The sequence below is a fragment of the Pantherophis guttatus genome, chromosome 3, assembly GCF_059756535.1.
Source record: "Pantherophis guttatus breed Tessera chromosome 3, ASM5975653v1, whole genome shotgun sequence".
Lineage (NCBI taxonomy): Eukaryota > Metazoa > Chordata > Lepidosauria > Squamata > Colubridae > Pantherophis > Pantherophis guttatus.
The window spans coordinates 128,682,635-128,704,164 of NC_142065.1; the positions used below are offsets into that span (position 1 = coordinate 128,682,635).

Genomic DNA, 21,530 nt, shown 5'->3' on the forward strand with positions numbered 1-21,530 from the left:
AAAAATGTTATTTGAGAGGTGTTATTTGTACTATCTTTGTAACCAGGACATTGTGGTACTTATTTTCCTGCAGAAATGGCATTCCTAATAAAAGATTCCTAATAAAATTTCACACCATGGAAAAGATTTATCCATCTAAGATTGCATCCACAGGATAAGAAATGGACTTTCCTCTTCTGTACTTCACACGTCCCAGGGTGACATGCACATCTAAAACCTTCACCTCAAAGTCCATTACCTCACAATTGAAAACCTTGTTGCTATACGTACTATCATCCTCAGTTTTCTAACCGTATAATCTAATTTTCAATTGCTGTACTCCATGTTAAGATGACAGAATAAACTCTTATCTCTACTCCAAACATCTGTGTTCTATGGGAACCCAGCTAGATTAGAACCCAGATTTTCTAATATGGATGATATCACCAACATAAGAATTTTTGAAGAATTCAAAGGGCGAATCATTAATCTCTTGCAGATATTTTCACAGCTCTAGACAGAAAGCACATTTTCTGGTGTATCAGTAGCCAAGAATTCATTTCTTCATTTAGTAGCAATAAATTGGTGGCAAAATAATCTGAATAAAGGAGCCACTGAGGGTATACTCCCATTTACTCCCATTACTCCCATTTACATTGAGAAGGCCAGAATAATTATACTGTTGCAAACTAATCACTAGTATTGTGTACAGTGAAACTACTAAAAAGGATCAAGCCTTATAACCTTGACATAAATCCTAAAAGAAAGACCACTATTATCTCTACATTGCAAATATGGAAGAAGACTAAGAACAAACAGCTATTTTATTATTCATGATAGACGCTTTAGAAAGTGAAGCTGGACTTGCTGTCCATGCTTGAGAAAAACAGTTGCAGCTAACCAGGCAGAAAGTCTCATCCCCACATTACCAATGCAGTTCATGTTTTTCTCAAAGGGCTGTAAAAATTTGCAGCCTCAGAAATTTGAGAGATTAGCTGGTTGCCAGGTGTCCACTATTTGAGCGGACAGTCCACTTTTTTCACATTATGTTCACTATTTTTTTTCACAAAATACTGGACATTTTTTTTATTCAAAAGCTTTATGATGAAATGGTACGTAATCTAAAGCTGTACAGTCTAAGAGAATAAGGATAGGAGAATCGCGTTTTGTCTTTTTTTTAGAATGAGACAAAGATCGAATGCTCATTGCAATAATCACATTTTACACAACAGCGCAAAAAATGCATTAAAGCAGTTATCTTTTGATATTGAAAATGTAGTGCTGAAGGTTTTTGCCAAATTTTCGAATTCTGCGAAGAAACGAGAAGAGTTGAAATCATTTTTTGAATTTTGCGAGTCAGAATTCCATGAAGTTTTGTGCCATGTTCCAACACGTTGGTTAAGTTTGTTTAAAGTGGTTGAAAGACTTCTTTTAAACTGGATACCTCTAAAATCGTATTTTATTTCTCTTGGATCTGATGAGTGCCATAAGGTTATCTGGAACCTTATTTCGGATCAGGAAAATGAACTCGCAAAGGACGATGAACCAACAATTTCAGAATTGTATTTATATTTCACGCACTTCTTCATGTCAATAATGCAAGACACTCTACTGAAGCTGGAAAGCAAGAAAATTCTTGCATATGATCTTCACATTATCATGTGTAAGCTGCGTGATTCTTTGCAAAAAAAATACGATGAGCAGTTTTTTGGAATAAAAGTTTTATTTGCCTTACGTAAAAAACATTTGCCTGAGAATGCCATGCAAAAGTTCAAGAAAGAAGCCATCAACATGTATCAAAGAGCCATTGCGTACCTAGAAAAGTGGTATAATTTCACCGATTCAGTATATGAGACGCTAAATTGTTTCAATCTAATTGATCACAATAATCCTCCAACTTTAGAAGAAATGACGAACATCTGGTTATTATCACCATGGCGAGAAGAACTTCCACCCAACACTCTCTTCGATGAAATTTCTGCCTTAGAAGAAGTTTATGTTCATCTGCAGGGCGATTCATCCCTTGATAAGTGGACGTACTTTTTCAAGAAAGAGCCAGCTCCGAGTTTACTGAAACTGTTCCAGTATTGTTCATCAATTCCGCTATCAAATGCAAACGTTGAACGAATTTTCAGCGTCATGGGAAATTTGTGGACTGACGAACGTAACCGACTGCTTGTATCAGTTTGAAGTAAACTTTGTATATTTTTAAATATTTCTCAATATTGTACTGAAATTAAAGAATTATTCCTTAAACACAAAGAATTGATCAAAGCTGCGCAGTCAAATAAAAAATACACACGACAGCAAAGTAAAATGTAATTTAATATTTTACATATTATTATATTTGATGTTTTGAATTTTAAGTAAAGTTTTGAAGTGATTATTTTAATACGTGTCAAAATGTTTGTAAGAAAATATATAATTTAATTGTAATTTGTTTTTAATTTTTTTACTACTTAACCCCCCCTCCCCCCCGCTTGTCCGCTATTTTTTGGAAGCAGACCTGGCAATCCTAGCTGGTTCGTTCATTCATTCCCTCATTCACTAATAGTTTACACACAAGCATCCATGCTGCATTCCAGCTGCCTGGCAAATTGAGCCATGCTGACATTTCCAGGAATGTGCCAATGTTCAGAGGCAGCCTCTGTCCCTTAGCTTACGAAAATGAATGTTAAGACAGTGTGTGTGGTGGGAAGGTTAGGAGTAACGAAGATAAAAGATGAGGAAACAGAAAGTAACATCTAGAAATTTACAACTATTCCAGGCAGGCAAGAAATCAACTACCAGGATCATAAACTCCAGTAAAAAGCATATCCTGGTTTTATTCCTGCATGGAACTTGGCTTGGGAGCTCAGTTGAAATGGTCAAAAACAACACTGCTTAAAAGCAGAGCTTGGAGCTTGGCCTGAATCTCTGCAGCAACCAGAGAAAAGGAGCAACCACACTGAAGCAGCCCATCACTTCAGCCAGTGCAAGAACTTTTCAAGAGAGACAAAAGGGTGCATGCAACCTATTATTAGGGAAGGTGTGTGACACAATAAAGCATTGTTTGCAGTTATATGCTATGCTGTGATGTATCAAGGTCTTGGAAAACAAAAAATCCCTCGTGATTTTACAATGTGATTTTATAGCTCATCCTTTACCATGAGATGACTTTATTTCCAGAAAAGCATTTCTGCCCTGCTGTACTGGCATATGAATATTTATTTTAAATCAAGTTTATCTAGTCTTCATTGTTTAAAAAAACCCATCATTAGTATTATGGTCTTGCAGATTTCATTTATTTCATCTGAGCACAAGGACAAATTAAGGAGTTAAAAATTATTGCTGAATCCATACCCATCACACATTTCTTGAAAGACCACAGAAAAAGACTAAACCAAAGGGTTTCTATTTGACAAAAATTACACACAATCCCAACTTGTAATTATCTTATGATTATTCTAATGTTACCTTCTCCATCCAAATAAATCATACTTACAAAAAAATTCTTAAATGCTATAGCTTTTGTTTCTTTAGGCATCTATCTCCAGTCAATGAAAAAAATATATATTTAACAATATACGGTAAGTATTTTCCCCATGAACCTCCCAATTTTTTTAAAAAAAAACTTTTTACTATAAATATGCTTTGTAATCTTTTTATTTTTGTGATAATGCAGGAACCAGAACCTGTAAAGTGAGTGAAATGTTTTGTGATTCAGAAACCAGCAATTTCCAACCCAAAGATAAACACTTGGGAAATCATGTTCTGCATAAATAGTAAGAAAAGACAATTATTTTGAACTGTAGTGAGTTTAGGACTTATATCTCTAAGACATAAATTACAAGGGGTTGTTCAAGGCTGTAAGATATTGTATAAATGTGGGACTGCTGCTAAGGAAACCAAAAAGTCATAATGACTCTATCAGTTCCTTACAGAAGAGGTCATAATTATCTGCCTACTTTCATCTCTTTTGTAGTAGGTTGTATTTTGTAGTAGGTTGATTATTACTTTTGATTATTTGTTTCTAATGACATGCCAACTCTTCTATTTAATGCAGTCTTCCTAGCCCTTTTTATCTCATCTAATTTTTTTTATCCCGCTATTATTTAATATACCTAGAAATATGTTGGCTTCAGGAGTGAAATTCACTTACCTTCCCTACTGGTTTGCAAATGTGCATGTGCCATCATCCACACATGCACAAAGCCTGAAATCATCACAAAAAAGGGACGTTACGACATCCGCACGGGTGGGTGGAGCCTCCCACAGCTGCCGCTACCAGTTCGCCTGAGACAGATAGAACTGGCTGAATTTCACCCCTGGTTGGCTTCCAAAAGACAGCTGAATAATAAATATTCATCTACATACAGCTTTCTATCTTTTCCCCATTTCAGAAACCAACTTCTCAAACTTATCAACTGCAGGTAGTCCTCAACCTACAACCATAATTGAGACCAGAATTTCCATTACTAAACAAGCTGGTTATAAGTAGGTCATGTCCAATTTTATTACCTTTTTTGCCATGGTGGTTATAAGTAAATTAAGGTCATAAGTAACTTTTTTTCAGTTTTATGATAAGTTCAAATGAATAGCAATAGCAATACACTTGGATTTATATACCGCTTCACAGTGCTTTATAGCACTCTCTTTATGGGAGTTCTACAGGTAATAAGGAAGGAAAAGAAAAAGAATTCAAAATTTTGCTAAGAAATGTTAAGTGTAAGGATTCAGATAGATTTTAAGCAAAAAAAAAAAAAGCCTTACTTCAATGGAAAGACTTAAAAGAATTGTAAGGAAAAATATACTTCAAATATACAGCTGCTGAACAAAATGGAAGTTAAAGCTTACAGTCTTTTAACATATCAAAAAATCATAATCATTTAACACTGAAAGACTGAAAGGATATCATTTTTATTTAATAGAACAGGAGTTCTTTCTATAGTGATTATGATAAAGAACATACAGTGTTACTATATATTTTAAATAATTTGCATGTACACTCAAGGGAATCATTTTATTAAAATCTTTTGCTTTGAATACTTTGGATTATGTTCTTCCATCTTTGTCCCAGTCATATTCCCATGTTACTTTTATACAGTAATTGCTGTGATCTCCCACGTCAATTAAGGTTTTAGAGATTTGAGTTAGCATTTTAAATTGGTTCTGGAAACTGGCTCAGAAAGCTCTTTTTGCGCAACTATAATTAAGATTATAATTATAAGTGTGATCAATTTCTCCGTTTGTAACAACTTTCCCCATTTCTTTTTCCTCAGCATTAACATTTTCCAGTTTACCTAGCTGTTGCTGAACTTCATTAACACTGTGTATCACTGTTCTTATACAGTGATAAACATGTGCATGCTTCTATATGTGTGATCCTCTCTTTAGATTATCTTGCTTTATATTATTTACTTGTATGCTCTGAATTTGCAGTACATCTGCAACCAGAATTCATAAATCTAAGAACAGAATTATCAAATAACTGCCTCTTAATACATTGAATACACATTATGTATGTCTCCTGAGACGTCAAATCATCTTTCTTTTTCCCCCCCACTATGATCAAGCCTACCAGTTGTGACCCTGAATTTTACATAGGTCAGTAAGTGACAGAGGCTCTATTGAATTCATAGGTGAACAGTGAACTGTTCTGTCTATAGATGATAAACTGTTCACAATAATGGGAAAAAAGTAACCGTGAAGATCTCCAGAAGGACCTCATTAATATCGGTGAATGTCAGGTGGCATATTATACAGTTCAATTTAAATAAATACAAAGTGAAGTGCAGTGCCGCAAAAAATGTCAGCATGCTATAATGGAGATGAGCTATCTGTAACTAATCAGGAAAAATATAGTCATTGTACATAGCTCATTGAAGATGTTGGCTTAGTATATGAGAAAAAAGCAAATTATATGCTTCAAGAAAATGTGGTTTTTAGAAGAACATTATAAGCCCAGCTGGTTGTGGACTATATTTTCTATTCAATAAAGACATTTACTATATAAGATGGTTGACAAAGTTCCTTTTAAATAACAGAATAATCAGGCATATAATTGTTGTAATGTGTCATTATGAATCAGAAGGAACCAAGAAGTGTTTTTGATGTATTAATATTTGTAGCTTCCCTGTAAATCAATTAGGCATTAAGCAATCCATGGACATGAAATATGTTGAAATAAATTGTTCTGATGGTTTTCCTCTGTGAACATTTAAACCTCTGTGAACATTCAATAGGGCCTTCTAATGTATAACATTAGAGAAATGTCAGCACTTCAAGGCACCTCAAAACAAGAAACTAAATGGTACTATTCTGAATGGTAATACTACTTATATTATAAGATTACAGTACTAGAATCTTACAAATCTTAATATACTTCCCCCTTCCTTCATTTTGTCTTTGTGAGAACTAGGGAGGGTTCTGTCTGAGACTTGCATTTCTTTTATCTGACCAGTATTTTGTTTGGGGATCTCCTTCTGTTTCTTGAGGTTATTTTTTTCTGCACATTACAGGATATCTCTTGTAAGTTAAACTACCGGTATAACAAGCCAAGTTTCATTCCTCAGCTTCTTAATCTTTAACTACTTGGGCTATGACAGGCATAATTAACCCCCGTCCTGGCAGAAATACTAAGCCCAGGCATGACCAAAAATAAAAAATAAAAAAAATCCATAAAGCTTTACTTAAAGATAGCATTGACCATCAGGGATTTTGACTGTGCCCAGAAGGAGCCATTCTGCCTAGATCAGATGTCCCAAGGGATGTAACAAAATAAAAGTCTGAGCACCAGCACTTGGAGCAGCCATAGCAAACTAGCAAAGGGATGTATATGAACTTTTGATCTCAGGAGCACCTCATACTTTCCTTCTGGGAATAATATTGTGTCGTTTGTTTAACCCATGTAATGTCCTTTATTTCTATATTTAGATATGAGCTTTAAGGCTTTTTGCCTCTTAGACACTGCTTTGTAAAACATATGCTAGGAATTCCTAGAAAAATGATTGAAAATGATAAAGATGTAAAAAATTGTACATGGCATGGAAAAATTTGGCCGAAATACGATTTTCTCCTTGTTTTAAGCTACAAGACCCGGGGTTCTTTTAGGTCACAGGAGGAGGAGTTATTCAATGAAACTGATCAAAAGGAGATTTAGAACAGACAAACAAACAAAATATCTTTACATGGCTCCACATTTGATTTGATTCTCCATGCTGGACCAAGAAATAGTATGGAATGTCACAGCAAAATGCTTGCAGCTTCCATGGCCTGGAGATCAGTCTCTACCCCTTTTTCTCTTGGCTTGTTAATGAGCTTGACAGAAGCTGTTGAAAAATCTGAAAGCTTATATAGTTTGTGTCTGCATAATTAAAAATATTAATGTAACATGATTCTAGAAGATTTGTAAAGTAAATATTCTAAAATTACTCCATTTAGATATCCACTGAACTGACATCAAAATTTAAAATTTTATTGAATGAAGGAATCAGCATGGAAAACAGATTTAAAATATCTCCACATTTTAACTGTTAGGAACATAAAATAACCCAGTATCATAGTTTCCATCTACCCTATTTCCCCCCAAATAAGACATCCCCTGATAATAAGCCCAATCAGGCTTTTGAGCACATGGCAATAAGGCCAAGCACTTATTTCAGAGTTGAAAAAAATATAAGACAGGGTCTTATTTTCAGGGGAACATGGTAGGAGCTCTATGAAAGATTTAAATGTGTACATCATAGATAACCCAAAGAGCTCTGTTGTGTTTTATGAATAATTCTTACTCTAAAGAAATTTTTGAAAAATGTTAAAGTCATTGCCTTGCAATAGAGTCCCAAGATCCATTTTCTCAAGCCATAATAATTCTTAAACTTGTGTCCTTCTAGTACAGTTCCTATGAGGTAATTATGGGGAGACCTTAGTATATTGATTGGCCCCTGTAATTCAGGTGATAGTCCATGACCAAAGTTGCCATATCGTATTTGGTTTGTTTGCTGATTTGACAGCATGGTATTGGAGAGAAAAGTATAAAACAAGTTTGCATGTATGAACAAAGAACCATATTTCCATTCTTAAACCTGATTCTGGTAGGTATGCGATCTAGAGGAGGAGATTGTTCCAAGCGGCAGCTGAGACATTATTGCTGTAGACATTTGCTTATAGCAGAGCAAAGTATGCATTTAAGTACTCACAGCTTACATCTTGGTATTAAAGATACATTTAGCATTACTTTTTTCCACCAATGAAAACTCTATTTCATATTTTGATTGAGTACACCAATTACTAAATATATTTACACAGCCAGGCCAACATATCCCTCCTCGCTTCCTCAATGTAAGGTTTATCTTGAGGATTAATATCTTCTCTCTTGCGGTGTACAAAGCCATGTGTCTGCCCAGGATATATTTTCACTTCAAAATCAACTTTACATTGCTGTTCCAACTTCTTTGTTACCTGAGTATACTGTAACAGAAAACTCCCTTTTATTATGATATGAAATTATTTTCATTTTATGTCATGTCCAAAGCCCCCTTATGTTCTCTCATCTCATTAGGAGTTGAGACATTTATGTCCTCAGCCTATATAGTTCCTGTGATATTCTGATCTTTACAGGTATAGTAATTAAATAGAAATTTATTGCAATTCAGTATCCTGGGACTCAAATTCTATAGTGCCATTTTTGGATGAACTATACATTTTGATGATTAACATGGGTTTACATGATCACACAAAGAGGGTGTAGCTAAACAGCCAAGATGGTGGCCAGAGTCCTAGAAGCCAATTATTCTGGTAAAGTATGCCAAAATATTTGCATGATTATTTTGTGATATGCCCAGTTAAACTCAGCCAATTCAAGTTTTATCCTACAGTATATGAAGTTTTATAATTCTATATCTTAAAAATATAAACAAACTTGTGATTCATAATGTTATTTTAAGGTTTGCATTAGGATTGCAAGGATGGCTTAATTTGCCTTCTCACATTACTCCCAAATATTATTAGTATTATTTCTGAATTCACAAAGCAACATTTCCCTCTCATGAAGCAGATTCTCACAGGGTTAGCCTCTGTCCCAAGACAGTCTAAATCTTTTACAGAACAATGTTTCTTTCCAGACCCCTTGTTGAGGAGTGACTCTTTTAAAAGGTGGGAAATTGCTGGAATATATACAATAATGTTGCATTTAGACACGTTTTGTGTCAGGTATCTGAAAGAATCATCAATTGCATCCATCCAGAATAACCAGAACTCCATAAAGGGGAGAATTACAAATCTATTCCCACTGATACAGTTAATTATTATACTACTTGTACATGTGAGATATGATTCTAAATTCACTATCCAGAACAATATCATACCTTGTCAAGAGGAATGTACTCATCCTTCTCTGCAACAATGAAAAATGTGGGATTTTTCAGGTTGAAATTGTCCTCCATTAAACCGACAGCTCCTAAAAAACCAAAAGTTGTATTAAAACCAAATATATTAGTACTAAATGGCATCACAAAAACCCCTTTTGTATCATACAAACAGTTCGAATTCAGAGATATTACCCACAAACTACCCATTTATAGTATTTGTTTCACTTAATCTTCTGTAGATAAATATAGACTTGAAAAGTAAGTTGTGTATATGAAGAGCCCTATAATATCATAGCAAGAATTGTCCATTAGTCCAGGCCAGCATAATGTTTCTGTCAGAGTAAAAAGGAGGACAAGAAAGGACTCATGATTGATACTCAATCGCTGCTTACCTTACAATGTGAACACTGACTGCCAATAATTTTGCAAGACCCAAAATTCCTAGTATGGAAATGGTTACATTCCCTAATAGATTTTTCAGGAAACATATCCCAATCTATTTATATCACCTATTTTTCTATTAACTCTCATTCCCTTGAAAATAATAAACTGCACAGCTTCCATTGCATTAAACACATACCATAGATGGACACGCCTACAGAAAAAATAGAATAGTTCAACATCAAATGATGTACAGCAGATCCACCCCAACAGAAGCCAATGACACCTATCCTCGTCACATTACATTCTTCCTTCAAATATTTCAAGACCACATCGATTTCCCTAAGGCACAAAAAAGTACGTCAGCAAAGAAATCAACCAGAAAAGAAAGGAAAACACATAAAAGCAGATGGACCCAGGATAACCATTTCATGAATGGAAAGGGCTCCTTGTATTCACAAAACACCAAAATCTAGTAGTGGAGGCTCCTTACAGGGTAAAGGTGGCTGAAAGAATTCCTTGCAATTCTTTTATCCTGTCTTTCATCCCAAACCATATAGAACAAGTTCTTAGATGGCTGCAAAATGGAGCATGAAGTACAAAGCCTGTATCTTTTACACCCCTTTGCTCTAGCACAACCAAACTTTGCTAAGTGCTGTTCTAGATTCAGTGAGGACATGTACTGAAATGAGGTGAATGGACAGCTGAGGTTTAATAGACCTGGAATGAAATTTGGAAACCTACGTAACAATTGGTCAGGAATATTGTTTGGCCAGTGAAAATGAAGGTTAACAGAACTTATAGTGTATCAGCCTAAAGAATGAGCATAATACAAGACAATATTATGGTTGGTTTCACAGTTAGCCAGATATTTACACTGGTTTTGACATTTTTAATCTACCTATCGAGATCTTCCCATCATGGATTGGCAGATGTTGTTGTTTGATGCTACTGATGTAAAGTCTTCCAAGCACAATTACATTTTGCAGTTAATTGATGGTGATTTTACCAATGTTGATGATGTTCAAGTGGTACTCCAGATGTTTTAGGATTTTTACCAAATATACACATTACTATTGGTATTATCTTTGCTTTCTCTTGCTACAGTTATTTTATTTTTATTTTCAGATCTTTATATTTTGTGATTTTCTTCAGTTCATTCTCTCCATTGATGGATTGGTAGAAACATTTCTGATATAACTGAAATTGGAGATTCTATAGACACACTATAGTGTGCAGCTTGAGCTTCATATCTGATTTTCTTGACTAAACTGTAATTTGCTGTTTTATTATTTCCCAATGATCTTTTGAACTTTCTTGTCTTGAGTGATATTTGTTGATAAGGTATTCTTTGGTCTTCCTGTTCTTCAACTTCTTTTTTTTCCCCATCTGTTCTAGCTTGCTTACATCTGATCTTAGCATGTTGATGTTATTTTCCAACCTGATCTTTCATTTTGGTGATGCACTTATTTTCTTGTTTGTTGATTTTGCATCCAAGTTCTCCAACTTGCAGTTGTGCTATATATCAATGGTTTGTTTCTTGCAGGGATATTACACTATTGGCAGCTTTTAATACTTGTGCCAGCTGTTTTTTTGGAACAAGCTTCAATATAGGCAATCTTTTTGCAATTGACTGATGGAGACTTTCGTCAGTGCCAATGTTGTTTAAGTGTATAATTACATCTATCTATCTATCTATTATCTATCTATCTATCTATCTATCTATCTATCTATCTATCTATCTATCTATCATTTATCTATCTATCCATCCATCTGGTAAGATGAGATGGATTGGGCTGTGAGGTAGGTTGGGCTGAAAAGGTGACTGGCCCAGTAGTGGGTTCCTCTTACCTTCGCTACCGGTTTGGAACCGGGAGCGCATGTGTGTGCACGCTTTGCTCATACGTGGCGCTTCTGCACATGCGCAGACCTGTGCATGCACAGAGCATCTGTGATGACATTCAGGTGGGTGGGCAGAGCCTACCGCCACCACCACTACTGGTTCGCCCAAACCGGGGTGAACCGGTAGAAACCCACCACTGGACTGGCCCCAAGTCATCCAGCCAGCTTTCATACCTAAGGAAGGCTTAGAATTCATAGTCTCCTGCTTTCTAGGCCAGGAACTTAACCATTTCTACTAAACACTATTTTTCAGAACATTTTGCTGAAACTGGCTGAAAAAAGTGTAGGAGATACGAGCTAAGATATATTAAAATTTGCAGGATCTGAAGAGGGTTGGTTTGTGTTTGTCTGTATGTTTTGACAGAATTTTATTTATGTGTATGTGTGTGTGTACAAAAAAAAAAAGTAAGTATCTTTCAAAATAGAATCTTACCTATCTATTTTTTTGGGATCTCGTGTTTTTAGCCATTCATTTAATTTAGATATATCATCAGATGGTTTCCAAGGTTCTCCTCTAAAAAAGTCTGGACAAATTGTACTGTACAAAAAATAAAAACAAAATAATTCATTAAAACCTTTCTTATTCAATAGTCCTCTATAACACAGACAATTCCCTCCCTTTCACAAAAATTCATTCGGAGAAAGGAACAATAACATGCCCTAAACAATGAGAGTTGTTAAATTGGATGACTAGCAAATAAATAAAGCCTAACCCCATATTCACCACATGTTTTCACGATAGAAGCAGAAACTGTATTATTGTCATTAGGTTAAAATACATGATTGGTGTAGTGGTTAATCTGTATAAATGCTGATGCATGGCTATAAGTTACATAACTAACTTATCTATGTCAGAAACTTTCTTGATTTCACTATAGTGTGTACAAAGAGAAAATTTCCTAAATGGAAAATAATCCCAAAGGTCTCCTAGAGGAACATGATAACCAACAGATCAAATGAGAGGGTGGATATATGTAGGTCTCTGCTTTTAAATGCAAATATGAATTCATATCCTATATAGGTTGTCATGCATAGTATTAATTGCTCTTTGAATCTAAATATTAGCTTACTGAATTGATCAGTCAATCAATCAAATTATTGGCCATTTCCAAATAGGTTTTATTTTATAAAGCTAACAATCACCAGGTAAACCAGCTGCAGGTAAATTAATATACAAATCATTGTTATCATGTTGTATTTCATATTGTTGTGACTCTGGCTCCTGAGTCTGTCCTCACGGAGGAAGATGACTCTGAAAGTGATGGGGAGGAACTGACAAGACCTCCGTCTCCAGGACCCTCCTTTCTGGCAACGCCTCAGGTTCCAGCTGAAGGCCAGGAGGAAAGCATGTCGGGGCACCCACTAATAGGGAGTGATGAAGATCAATCTTGGATTGATCCCAGGCAGCGTCGGCAGGAGAGGTGTGCACAGCAAAGGAAGAGGTGGAGAAGGGCCAGAGATTGCTCAGTCATTGAGCCATGTCCCACAGGGGATAAAAGTGGGTGGGGTTGCTCTGCAGGCTCTGTGACGGACAAAAACTGCATATCGTGAGCTTCGGATGGGATATTGTTCTGTATTAAGGCTTGGACTTTGTGAATGACTTCTGACTACTCTTTGAACTCTTGGTTGCCCCAGCAACAGACTACAGATACGCTGACTCCTGTTTCTAGAGGTGATAAGAAACTTGGCAGGCATTCGGAAAGTAGCTGCCAGAATTTTTATCTGCCAAAGGGATTCAGATTACTGAAATTACTGATAGACATCTTTTGCTCGTGTGTCTGCCTATGTGAGGTGGAGGGACAGAACACATATGCTGTGCTATGATTCTACATATCTATTCCATTACATACATATAAGCTTGGACATACAAACATATGTAATATAATGAACAAATGAACAAATTAGAAGGCACTTTGAATTAAGAATCACATTACATAAAGGAGAGAAGATTATGATGGAGAAAAAAATAAAATCCATTTCTTACATGTATCCATTGGAAGCAAGCAAATCAACAATATATCTAGTATTTGGGAGTTGCCCTCCAAATATGTCATGAATCACAAGTACAGCTGCATCGGTCTGAAAAGAGGGCTTCTTCACATAGGCCTTAATATGCTCAATTGACACTTCACATCCAAGAGGTTGATAATCAAACACATCTCCAAGGTCACATGGACAAAATTTAGGCTTCTCTGCCATCTGTAAATGTAATGGAACACATCTGGAAGATAATTCTTTAGCGTGTTTGTAGATGACGGGTGCATGCATATACTCTGTAACTTACAGATTTAAAAATGGAACTACATATAAGCCTTGTAACTGACCATTACAATAATTTACCAATAATTTTATAGCTACAGTAAAGTATTTAGGATTAGACATCTAAATCAAACCAAACATTCAAAACCTGATTTACTTTTCAATTGGGTCTTACTGTCATCTTGGAATCTCTTGTGATTATGGTAATACAAGATATATGTTGAGTGTCTTAGTGAGAAAGAGACGGATCAAGATTTATCTTTTCTGGAAATTGTGTGAAGAAATTTAAGAGAAAGATGCCACAATCAGGATAGACATTTTTTAAAAAAGCTTTATTTGTTATAAATGCAGATAGAAGTAAGCTGAGTTTTGTGAAGGTTTATGTTCCTTGACTAAACTATATATGGGGGAGGGAGGGAGGGAGGGAGGGAGGGAGGGAGGGAGAGAGAGAGAGAGAGAGAGAGAGAGAGAGAGAGAGTGTGTGTGTGTGTGTGTGTGTGTGAGAGAGAGAGAGAGAGAGAGAGAGAGATGTGATCACCTCTGCACAGCTTTCTACTAAGAAACTCTTGGCATAAATGAACAGTCGCCTGCTTCCAACTGAGAACAAGGTGAAGACCTTTATATATATCTAGAGGTCCACTTTTAGTTCAACTTCCCAGGCATGTCAGACTCATGAAGGTTCTGCAGTGAAAGATCTTAAGCAATTTTAATATTAATAAGTATTGTAGAGTGGAACTCTTAGATATAGAATACAAACTGTAGTAGGAGATATGTAGCTGCAGAGGAAGTAGTTTTTCATTGTAGAGTGTCAGAATCACATGCAAGAAGAACTGAGTTTGGCTGTTATTCAAAAGTTTTTCATAGCACAAGTCAGACCCACTTACCTTTGAGTTTGGGTTTTCTTGTAAGTAATCGTATTACTAGACATTGGTGACCTTTGTTTTTCCAATACATTGATTTGTCTTTAACATCTCTGTGTTTGCTTGACCTGGTTTTGCAAAACTACGTATAATACATTTTGGAGATGGAAGTACTCTAGCATCCTGCTTGAGTAGACAAAACAAACCTCATCTTGAGACTCGAGACAAAACCATAAATAGGATGGAAATTAAAGAGTTCCCTTTTACATGTTTTTCTCCAACATTGCTCAGGCCCAAAAGGCCAATGCAAACATTAAATCCTCCAGCTGTAACAAATAACTCATTCTCACTTGCCATTAACTTATGTAATGCTGAGTGAAGTCCTTTAGTTTTTGGCCCCCAATTCACTCTTAACTGCAACAGTTTCCATCTCAAAGCTTTCAATCAAATTATTTAGAATTTTATTCTAAATCCCCATTTTACCTGACTTGCTTCTTTGAAAATTTGTCGCTGGCTAATTCATTACGAGTCCCATTTATCTTTATTAACAATTTTATTTCCTTTTAGGGAAAATGTTGTTAAAGACCTTCATTTTTACTATCACTTGGCCTGGGTAAAGTAGTACCCAGGCCAAGTACTTTGTCTAAGTAGTTAGACAAAGAATCTTCCATATTGGATCATCAGAATAGTAGAGCCTTCTTTGTTTATTAACTTTGTAAACTATCCTTTCTCCTGCCATGCCCCTCCATTCCCTTTTATTCTTTAAACTTCTCATGCCTCTCTCTCTGACTTAGTTCCATACAAGCCCTACATTCTCAGTCTTTCCCTTCTTCTCCACTCATTCCCTTATTTTTTTCTGTTTGTTTTCAAGTTTGGTTCCTTTTTGATCTGCTCAAATAATCTCAGTGTAATTCTTTGGAATGGTTCACTCACTTTTTCATCAAGTCATATTTCACCTTCATGCATTTAATGCTGAGCAACTTTCTTCTTGTTTTTTCATGTCCACTTCTTCAGCCATCCATTTCTACTGAATTCAGCATACCTTTGTACCTTTTTTACATAGCCAGTTGTCTCTTATAATTGCAAAGTAGAAAGAAGCATAGCATACTCATATTCTCACCCATTTTCACTTCTTTTGACAAGCATTCATTCCTTGCACCCATATGCTATCAATTAACTTTCTTGCACATTTTAAACATTTCCCCACCTTTAATAAACATTCTATCAAGGTTCATAAATTTGACTTCTTGCTCAAATTTTCACTATTTTTATATATCCCGTGATTTTTCTTTTTATTCACCCTGTCACGTACATCCTTGATCTTTGTAACATTATCTTCAAATCCATAGTTCTCACTTTTGTCTAACATTCACTGCAAATGATTCGGAATCTCTCTTCACCAGCAAAAGGGCATCATCTATATCCAAAGTATTTATAGCTGTTGTTAACATATCTCTCTCACAACAAGGATCCTTATATGGTTATCCATAAATACATTACAATATCAAGGGAACGTCATGCACCTTGATTTAGATCCCTCTTAAGAAATAATCCCCTGGACCATTTCTTAAGCATTCTATTTATCTCATATACTCTTTACTCACATTCTGCATCTTACAGCATTCAGCAGCTGTCTTTTACTCATGTGCAAAACATTCTATAAATGAAACTATAATATGCTTCTAACTCACAATCAACTTTTTTTCTCCCTTCCATACATTTGGTTATGACCTCCTAAAGAGCAAATCTAGTCTGCATAGTCCCTGCCTAGCAGAAATCTTTCCCAAATTTGCTTATTGTTACCTCTCATACCTTTTTGCTCAGAACTCTGCCAAACACCTTCCTGGGTAGCCTTAAGAAAGTAATTCCCCTGTAGTTTTTTCATGTCTTTTTCTTATCTTTTCTTCAATATGGCAGAATAAGCAAGAAGGCATCAGCATTTTGGCTACCGATTTAACCTTTCTCCAGAAAAAAATATGATGGAACATATATGATTTCAACAGTACCTGGAATGTTGAAGCCAATATCAAAGGGCTGGAAACTGTTTCTTTAAGGCAGTCTGCTTGCTGCTGGGGAATGCTGCAGCTTCTTTCACCTTGCTTGGTACACCTCCACTGAAAAGGCAGCAAAAAGGTTTGCTTATTACAAAAGAGCTCAAAGGTTGACAGACTGTAACTCTACCCCAAAGTGGGGAGGATTCCAACAACTCCTCCTCCGTGACTGACCTCCAAGCTATCATGTATCACACGCTTTTCATGTTTCATGTCTTTTTGAATCAGTGGGTTCTTTATTCCTCAGCCCAGCTTTGGGAGAGAAACCACAATTTTGGAATGCAAAACTTTTGAATATCTTGAAAAAGAGTTTTGATGTTTTAAGACATGGCTGAGGCCTTTGGGGAGTTGCTGGGAGGAAATAAGGTTATTACAGCTCAATTCATGTAACCATTGCATTCAAGGGATGGTTGCTATGTTCCATTTTGTATGACGTGCCATAGATTATGTTACGATTAATTAAATTTATTCAGAAATCTATAGTTTCCCCACTATTGTGCATGCTAATCTTTGAGTAAAAAGAAAAATATACAGTGGCTTGTCCCAACTATGTTCTATATTTTGATGTTGCCAGGTTTTTAAATAATGTTGCAGTCTTATTTTAATTGTCTGCTGTGTAATACAATCGATGTTTACAGTTCTGCAATCACTTTTTCCTTAACTATTATCCACACATTAGAACCTAAAGGTTGACAACATTAAACTAACAATTTATAACTTTAAAGGTTTTTATAGGATTTTAAGAAGAGATTAGACAACCATTTGTCTGAAATGGTGTAGGTTCCCTGCTTGAGCAGGAAGTTGGACTAGAAGACCTCCAAGGTACCTTCCAACTCTGTTATTCTGTGATTCTGATAGAACATCCAAGCCTAAAGGACCTCTATTTCCTTTATATTTATTTACATTGTAAACAGGAGTGGGTTCTACTTACCTTTACTACCGGTTTGCATCATGCTCGCGTGCCCACACACTCTTCTGCGCATGTGCAGATCACCTATGATAACGTCTGGGTCAGTGGGCGGAGCCTCCCATCGGTTTTACCGCCGGTTCTTGCGAACCAGTCCAAACCGGGGGCAACCCACCACTGATTGTAAACCAAAATGTATACCATGCATTCTCTGAAAGAAAACTATGCTTATTTTAATTTGTTTAAAATGCCACTTTGCAAATGCATGGGGCTGTCCATACAAAGAGGTAGGTGAGTTTAAAAAGGCAGTGGTTCTGATCACACAATTGGAAATCCCACCCTTTTTAATGCAATGTCCTGTATAAAAGCGTGGGGCTTTGGTCACATGATCACTTGTGGATACCCCTGACAAATTGGATCCCCAAACCTTATGTATAAATAGATATGAATATTGCTTTGGACTTTGCAGCTTCAATGCCTGGGCTCAGTTCCATCTAGCAAAGATTCTGTGGGCTGTTTTCAAATTCTGGCCTAGAGCTCACAATTTGTGCCTTCACAATTTAGAAACTAGGTCATGATAATATCTGTTCTAGTGGGTTGTGCTTGATAGCAAAACATTAACATGGAGATGCTTCATTTTGAAAGGATGCATTATTGGGAACCTTTTTCAAGGATTTCCAAATGAAGAGAAGTGGACAGCCACTCCAAAGAAGCCTCATTTGATTTCATCCCAAGTAGGAATTTAATCGCAAATTCTACACATGCTGATCTTTTTAATTCTTACATGTCTTTGTCTTCTGAAATAATTGCTAGAAGGCACATTTGAGATGTCTAATATACAGTGTCTTTTGTATAAAAGTGGCTTTATAAAAACTGGCTGAATAAAATTAGAAGGATTTAGTTATAGTGTATTATTTCCCATGAAGGAATGAAAAGAGAACGAATAAGAGTTATATGAAAGAATGAAAACTTAATAAGTAAGCAACTGTAATTATACCATACACATTGTTTTTATAATAATTATCTCTGCCTTTTCAGCAAATTCTGAGCTGAATCTCTTTCTATTTCCCTTCTGGAAGGGAAGTGCAGCACTTTTGTTTAGGTGTTAAAATGGATTTTTTTAAAAAAAAATGAGTTTAACATAATTTTTTTATGAAGTGTCATAGATTTTAGCAAAATAACATAATCCATCCAGTGGTGAAATCCAATTTTTTTTACTACCGGTTCTGTGGGCGTGGCTTGGTGGGCGTGGTGTGGTGTGGCTTGGTGGGCGTGGCAGGGGAAGGATACTGCAAAATCTCCATTCCCACCCCACTTGGGGCCAGCCGAGGTGGTATTTGCTGGTTCTCTGAGCTACTCAAAATTTCCGCTACCGGTTCTCCAAACTGCTCAAAATTTCCACTACCAGTTCTCCAGAACCTGTCAGAACCTGCTGGATTTCACCCCTGAATCCATTAAATAAATCTATAATATAAAACCTAGATAAAACCTATTTCTTCTAACAATGTATATTTTTTTTAAAAATGTACATTTAGTGTATTTTAGTTTATTGAATTTCCAACAAAGTTTTGAAAATCAGCTATCTCTTTTAGATCATTCATAAAATAAGCCATTTTCTAAATATGGTTAAAAATGCAAAAATCGGTTTGGATCATTCTTCCATGTTTGGAAAATTCGACTGGCAGGGTCCAGGAGGAGGATCTTCTCTGCTGTTGCTCCTGCCCTCTGGAACATCTTGCCCCGTGATGTGAGGTTAGCCCCAGCTCTCCTATCTTTTTGTAAAGGCCTAAAGACATGACTGTGCCAGTTGGCTTAGGGCTCCAGTGGGGGATCAGTGCAATGGAGGTGGTTGATTGAGTAATAACAGATCCCAGATCCCTCCCACTCCACTGCCATCCTCCCCATGTGTCTTTGGCTGTAAGGTTTGATTTTTAACATTTTATGTTTTAATTAAGATGTAACTGTAAGCTGCCCAGATTGTTGTTGTGGTAGTGGTGGATTTTTATTAAGCATCACAAAACTTTATATTTGTAAAAAAGTATATCAGTTAGGCCACTCCTCTTTATGGTACTCCCATACTCAGTACCTAGAGACAGTGTGAGCCTGGATGAGGGAGAACAGGCTTGATCAAATGGCAAAACCAAATTCTTTGTTTGACCTCTTGGTTCCATCTCTAATGTGGTTGCACTTCCCCATGCAAGGAAGAGTTTAACCAAAACTCTTTAGTCAAAAGAGTTCAATTTTTATTTGTGTTTGTTTTCATCTATCTTAATTTCAGTCATCAGCATCTGGCTAAAAGTTTAGTTGACATCTTCAACCTAGAGAGAAATTACTATTTTCCCCTTCTCCTTTTTTACAAAAATCAACCCATTTTTAAAAATTAGTTTTATGCTCATGGGTCCTCCAACATACAGAAAACAGTTTGCTCAGTATATATCTACTGTAGATGCTATAAATACAGTAACTGGTTTCTCCTTTGTATAATATACTTTGAATGGCTGTGGAAAGGAGTAGATGTGGATCCATGATGGGGTCACCAATCAAAGTATCTCTCTACACTGCAAATCTGTTTTGCCTTTTTTATTCCAATAAAAAAAACAACAACCGCTGATTAGTATATATTATATAAAGGGCAGGTTTTCAAGAGAGACTTCTTTTTCTATGTAACCAGTCATAGAATAGAATAGAATAACAGAGTTGGAAGGGACCTTGGAGATCCTCTAATCCAACCTCCTGTTTAGGCAGGAAACCCTTCACCACTTCAGACAAATGGCCATCTAATCTCTTCTTAAAAACTTCCAGTGTTGGAGCATTCACAACTTCTGGAGGCAAGTTGTTCCACTGATTAATTGTTCTAACTGTCAGGAAATTTCTCCTTAGTTTTAAGTTGCTTCTCTCCTTGATTAGTTTTCACTCATTGCTTCTTGTTCTACCCTCAGGTGCTTTGGAGAATAGTTTGACGCCCTCTTCTTTGTGGTAATCCCTGAGATATTGGAACACTGCTATTATGTTACTCCTAGTCCTTCTTTTCATAAGACTAGACATATCCAGTTCCAGCAACAGTTCTTTATGTTTTATCCTCGAGTTTCCTAATTGTCTTTGTTGCTCTTCTCTGCACTCTTTCTAGAGTCTCAACATCTTTTTTGCATCGTGGCGACCAAAGTTGGATGCAATATTCCAAGTGGGGGCTCAACAAGGTATTATAAAGTGGTATTAACACTTCATGTGATCTTGATTCTATCCCTCTGTTTATGCAGCCTAGAACTGTGTTGGCTTTTTTGGCAGCTGCAGCACACTGCTGGCTCATATCTAAGTGATTCTCCACTAGGACTCCAAGATCCCTCTCATAGTTACTACTATTGAGCAAGTTACCATCTATACTGTATCTGTGCATTTTGTTTTTCTTGCCTAAGGGTAGAATCTTACTTTTTTCACCATTAAATTTCATTTTGTTAGATAGCGCCCAAAGTTCAAGTCTGTCAAGATCCTTCTGTATCTTAAGCCTATCTTCTGGAGTGTTGGCTATTCCTGCTAGCTTGGTGTTGTCTGCAAATTTGATGAGGTTCCATCTATCTCCTCGTCCAAATAATTGATGAATATGTTGAAGAGTACTAGGCCTAAAACAGAGCCCTGGGGTACCCCACTGCATACTTCCCTCCATGTAGATGAAATTCCATTGAGTACTACACATTGAGTGCAGTTGGTCAACCAGTTATGAATCCATCTGGTGGTGATGCTGTCTAATCCACATTTTTCTATTTTATCAAGTAGTAGTTATGGTCTATTTTGTTAAAAGCCTTACTGAAGTCCAAGTAAATTATATTGACAGCATTCCTCTGGTCCA

General features: G+C 36.2%; 1 protein-coding gene across 4 annotated transcripts; it reads right to left on the reverse strand.

The window, feature by feature from the left end:
- Window positions 1-1,683: 1,683 nt before the first annotated feature.
- On the reverse strand, window positions 1,684-16,917 carry LOC117662437 (carboxymethylenebutenolidase homolog). Of its 4 annotated transcripts, none has more exons than XM_060691119.2 (6): window positions 16,735-16,917; window positions 13,594-13,808; window positions 12,043-12,147; window positions 9,907-10,049; window positions 9,324-9,415; window positions 1,684-2,209 (listed from the first exon to the last, which is right to left on the reverse strand). In XM_060691119.2, exons 2-6 carry the CDS (start codon window positions 13,806-13,808, stop codon window positions 2,117-2,119), a joined length of 648 nt encoding a protein of 215 aa, XP_060547102.2. In that variant the 5' UTR covers window positions 16,735-16,917; the 3' UTR covers window positions 1,684-2,116. The 4 variants fall into 4 exon arrangements, with proteins under 4 accessions (XP_060547102.2, XP_087746358.1, XP_034267754.2 ...); XM_034411863.3 differs by lacking the exon at window positions 1,684-2,209 and adding an exon at window positions 7,415-8,427 and having other exon boundaries at window positions 16,735-16,916; XM_087890232.1 differs by lacking the exon at window positions 16,735-16,917 and having other exon boundaries at window positions 1,992-2,209; window positions 13,594-14,911.
- Between the last annotated feature and the right edge of the window lie 4,613 nt (window positions 16,918-21,530).